This window comes from Balaenoptera ricei, chromosome 3, assembly GCF_028023285.1.
Source record: "Balaenoptera ricei isolate mBalRic1 chromosome 3, mBalRic1.hap2, whole genome shotgun sequence".
NCBI lineage: Eukaryota > Metazoa > Chordata > Mammalia > Artiodactyla > Balaenopteridae > Balaenoptera > Balaenoptera ricei.
In genome coordinates, this window is record NC_082641.1 from 131,070,919 (window position 1) to 131,076,290 (window position 5,372).

Consider the following 5,372-nt stretch of genomic DNA (forward strand, 5'->3'; position numbering starts at 1 on the left):
CAATGTCAGTGCATCAAACAAGGGCTGTACTCTCAAACCTTTCACTCTTAGGCAGGAAAGTGGGAAGCACACACTATTATTATGATGATAACTGTGATCCAGCCTTAATGAAATCAACATGTGGTTAAATAACTGTTTGCTGAGTGTAAATCGTTATTGTTATTGATGGACCATTTCATTTACCTGATAAATGCAGTGCAGCTCTCCAGGCAAGGGAGCAATCATGGCTTTATTGATCCATAATCATTCCAAAGACACACAGGATGCCATTGGCCACTGTGGGTTGGCCTTTGGACAGCACTGGCCCTCAAGTTACAGCCACACGGGGACTCTCCCCACACAGCCCCGGCTTTTAGGCCTGCTCAGGTCAGTCACTCCAAGCAAACTGCCAGAAGGCCCAGTTCTGCCTGGGCATTTACGGCCAGTTTTTGTGGTCTGAACAGCAACAGAAACTTCCAAGAGTGAAAAAGCAAAGAGCACAGCCATTTCCCCTGCTAAGGCTACTGCCAATCTCATGCTGCTCTGGCCAGTCTCCGCAGGGCTTTGACCGGACTCTGCAGGCTCAGGTACGGCTCTGTGGGGTTATCAGACTTCCCAAGGTCACTTGGGGAATCACTGATAGAGAGTGCGACAGCATCACCAGGTGAGGCCTCACTGGCCTCTGCTTGATTTGAGTGGCTTATCAGGAACACTGCTGGCTGGCACTCTGATAAAATTCCAGTAAAGTGCATGTAACTAGGTCTTGAGAATTAGCTCAGGTACTCCATGGAGATGGCACGTTGCAGGTCCCCAGGGAAAGGGTAGGGGGACTTTCTTAGAGAAGATTTTGGCTGTTGCCGGGGAGACAGTGAGTGGTCGGAGGTCCCGGGCAGAGAGGGCTGTCTGGGCCTCTTTCCTCACCCTCGCTCTGATGCGTAGTCTCTCTCTCTCTTCCTGAGTGTCGATTTCCTCACCTGCTTCTGATTATGTCTCAGGCTGGTCATTGCTCCCACCAACCACCCACCCAAAGCTCACTGCCCAAAGGCCCTGGATCCAAGTGACTTGCTCCTTCCTCCCAACGACTGGGCGTGCTGAAGGAGCCCTCCAACGGGGACAGGGCCCACTCGCAACCACGATAATAGCGTTAACAGGAGTTCTCATTTTATGACCACTTAGCATGTGTGATGTGATCAGCCCTTATGCACATGATCTCACTTCATACTCACAACAGTCAGTGAGAACGGCTCATTCCTGTTTTACAGACGAGGAAACTGGGCTTTAAAAAGAGGTCTCAAACTTTGCTCTATGTCACACAACACACAAAGGACACTATGTGTCTCTGTATGGCTGACATCTAACTTAAAACTCCCCAATTCTCCTGTGTCCTCACCTCACCTCAATAAGGCTGGTTCCCCAAGATCAGGGTGTAGGTTCTAGAAAAGCAAAAGAATGAAGACTGAGAAGGCAATTGCCTGCTTTTATATTTAAACTGCCTTGCTGTGGTGACGCTGACAGGTACAGAAAGCAAAGAGGAAAAAGCAAGTCCTTTTGCCCTTCTCCAGGCCGGCTATCTCCTTCTCGTGCCCCCCTGTTGGCAGCTTCTAAGAGGAACTGAGCTGGTGGTGAGGAAAGTGGCTTGCAAGGTCCCAGCCTTAACATCACAAAGCAGAGATTAGAATTTTGGTTTAAAGCACGGAGACAATAGTTTAATAGTCAGCACAGATGGGATTACCAAAAGGTCAAGGTAGTGGTTACCTTAAGGAAGGAGGAAGGGAGTGTGCCTGGGAGGAACCATTCAGGGATGCAAGAGAGCCTCTTTCTAGGGTGCAGGAAATAGTTTATTTCTTAATGGGGTTGGCGGTTACATGGGTGTTTTGTTTATAACCGCCCACCATGCTTTTTATACCTATGTTCTTGTACTTTGCTGTGGGTGTGTTATTTTTCACCACTAAAAGCGCTATAGAATTTTTTTTATGGATAGTTCACGGAGGAGAAGAGTGTTGCTGTAGGCTGACAGGTCAGAGCACACCTCCCTGAGGAGGGGATATTTGAGCCCAGCTTGAAAAATCAGAGGGACAGGTCATGCCCAGAGCCGTGCACAGCGTTCTAGGCAGAGGGCAATCGGGCACCCTGTATCTTATGAGTGCAAGCCTGGGGGCCGTGTGCAGGGTGGCCTGGAGGAATGTGCAGGGTGGCCTGCAGAGAAAGGGAGGCAGCGAGAAGCAGGCTGATGTGGAAATTGTGGGCAGCAAGCAGAGGTGAGCCTGGTTTTAAGGGTGACCCAGGGGCTCAGCTGCGGATGAGGCAAAGCAACCAGAGACAGAGCAGCCCCCTACCTATTGGGGAACCGAGGAGATGCACCTTGCCGCTCGGAACATACACTTCCTCAGTCCCAGCCTCCCGGAAAATATCTCTAAGTGCTGAGAGGTGATCCTGGAACAAAGAAGCCAGCAGATGGACTGGCTCCAAAGAGAGTCCCTGAGGTTTCTGAACCAATTCCAGTCTGCATCCTTGGAGCTGGCAGAGGCTTCCGGAAAGAACAGCAAGATCTGGTCTCACACTGTCTGGTTTCCCTCCTTCCTTCCTAATTTCCTTCCTCCAGCCTTTCCTTTCTTACTGATTCCTTACTCTTCCGTCCTCCCTCTCTCCCTCCCTCTCACACATTAACTAAACACACAATCAGATATACCACCCATATATATAAATATACACACCCACCTGTCTACCTCCTACACACATTATTCGTATCCACTCCCCCCCGCTCTGACACACACAAACTGAAAGACACATAACATATGCAGGTTCATTCATACACATCTCAGACATATTCTTCTTACGCCTGCAGAGCACTTTATTATTATTTTTTAACATCTTTATTGAAGTATAATTGCTTTACATCGTTGTGTTAGTTTCTGCCGTATAACAAAGTAAACCAGCTATACATATACATACATCCCCATATCTGCTCCCTCTTGCGTCTCCCTCCCACCCCTCTAGGTGGTCACAAAGCACCAAGCTGATCTCCCTGTGCTATGTGACTGCTTCCCACTAACTATCTATTTTACGTTTGGTTATGTATATATGTCCATGCCACTCTCTCACTTCGTCCCAGCTTACACTTCCCCCTCCCCATGTCCTCAAGTCCATTCTCTACGTCTGTGTCTTTATTCCTGTCCTGCCCCTAGGTCCTTCAGAACCATTTTTTTTTTTTTAGATTTCATATATATGTGTTGGCATACGGTATTTGTTTTTCTCTTTCTGACTTACTTCACTCTGTATGACAGACTCTAGGTCCATCCACCTCACTACAAATAACTCAATTTCGTTTCTTTTTATGGCTGAGTAACATTCCATTGTATATATGTGCCACATCTTCTTTATCCATTCATCTGTTGATGGACACTTAGATTGCTTCCATGTCCTGGCTATTGTAAATAGTACTGCAATGAACATTGTGGTACATGACTCTTTGTTTTTTTTTAAGTTGTTTTAAACTAGTTTATTTAGGGGTTCCATTTTCACTCCTCAATAGATTTTATGTATTTCTCATATGCTTCTTCACTCATTAGTTCATCTAGGTCTGAAGGGTTACTGAGTGTCATCTTGATCAGCCAGCCATCTTCATAACAAGATTTGTTGACAAGTCCTGGATTTTCTTCTAGAGCTCCATTAATTTCAGTTACTTCTCCTGATAGAGGAGAATAGAGTTCACTAGCAGCTTTCACACTTTCCAAAGCACCAAATTCCTCTTGTTTGTTCAATTTTGTCCCAACTTCAGGCAGACTACAGTAAACAACATCTCCCAAAGCTTCCTGTGCAAAATTGCTGATTCCCACTGTTCCAACACCGTTTTTTGTTGTTACCCATTCATGTTTGTCTGTGAATTTATGACCCGACAGCAGAGCCAGTCCGGTGTGCTGTGCTCTGATGGCGCCCACCCACAGTCCCCTGATGGTGCGCGCCCGCAGTCCCCAGGGCCGCGACGGGCAGGGCTCATTGGGCGCAGAGATGGCACGCAGGCTGCAGACTGCGTCCCGCACGCGCCGCGCCACTCGCAGAGCCATGATCGCAGGGGTGCAGAGGGTCTCCGCGCAGCATCTCCATTGTGGTACATGACTCTTTTTGAATTATGGTTTTCTCAGGGTATATGCCCAGGAGTGGGATTGCTGGGTTGTATGGTAGTTCTATTTTTAGTTTTTTAAGTAACCTCCATACTGTTCTCCATAGTGGCTGTATCAGTTTACATTCCCACCAACAGTGCAAGAGGGTTCCCTTTTCTCCACACCCTCTCCAGCATTTATTGTTTGTAGATTTTTTGATGATGGCCATTCTGACCGGTGTAAGGTGATAGCTCATTGTAGTTTTGATTTGCATTTCTCTAATGTTAGTGATATTGGGCATCCTTTCATGTGTTTGTTGGCAATCTGTATATCTTCTTTGGAGACATGTCTATTTAGGTCTTCCGCCCATTTTTGGATTGGGTTGTTTTTTTTTTAATATTGAGCTGCATGAGCTGCTTGTATGTTTTGGAGATTAATCCTTTGTCAGTTGCTTCGTTTGCAAATATTTTCTCCCATTCTGAGAGTTGTCTTTTCGTCTTGGTTATGGTTTCCTTTGCTATGCAAAAGCTTTTAAGTTTCATTAGGTCCCATATGTTTATTTTTGTTTTTATTTCCATTTCTCTAGGAGGTGGTTCAAAAAGGATCTTGCTGTGATTTATGTCGAAGAGTGTTCTTCCTATGTTTTCCTCTAAGAGTTTTATAGTGTCTGGCCTTACATTTAGGTCTTTAATCCATTTTGAATTTATTTATTTATTTATTTATTTATTTATTTTTAAATTTATTTATTTATTTATTTATATTTGGCTGTGTTGGGTCTTCGTTTCTGTGCGAGGGCTTTCTCTAGTTGCGGCGAGCGGGGGCCACTCTTCATCGCGGCCTCTCTTGTTGCGGAGCACAGGCTCCAGACGCGCAGGCTCAGTAATTGTGGCCCACGGGCTTAGTTTCTCCGTGGCATGTGGGATCTTCCCAGACCAGGGCTCGAACCCGTGTCCCCTGCATTGGCAGGCGGATTCTCAACCACTGCGCCACCAGGGAAGCCCTGAATTTATTTTTATGTATGGTGTTAGGGAGTGTTCTAATTTCATTCTTTTACATGTAGCTGTCCAGTTTTCCCAGCACCACTTATTGAAAAGACTGCCTTTTCTCTAAGAACATGGTATATCTCTCCATCTGTTTGTATCATCTTTAATTTCTTTCATCAGTGTCTTGTAGTTTTCTGCATACAGGTCTTTTTGTCTCCTTAGGTAGGTTTATTCCTAGGTATTTTATTCTTTTTGTTGCAGTGTTAAATGGGAGTGTTTCCTTGATTTCTCTTTCAGATTTTTCATCTTT

At 45.7% G+C, this 5,372-nt stretch overlaps 1 protein-coding gene across 1 annotated transcript; it reads right to left on the reverse strand.

Annotated features, from left to right (window-relative positions):
* Nucleotides 1–3,457: 3,457 nt before the first annotated feature.
* On the reverse strand, nt 3,458–4,043 carry LOC132363877 (glycine cleavage system H protein, mitochondrial-like). The gene has a single exon (XM_059919572.1). It carries the CDS (start codon nt 4,041–4,043, stop codon nt 3,498–3,500), a length of 546 nt encoding a protein of 181 aa, XP_059775555.1. The 3' UTR covers nt 3,458–3,497.
* Between the last annotated feature and the right edge of the window lie 1,329 nt (nt 4,044–5,372).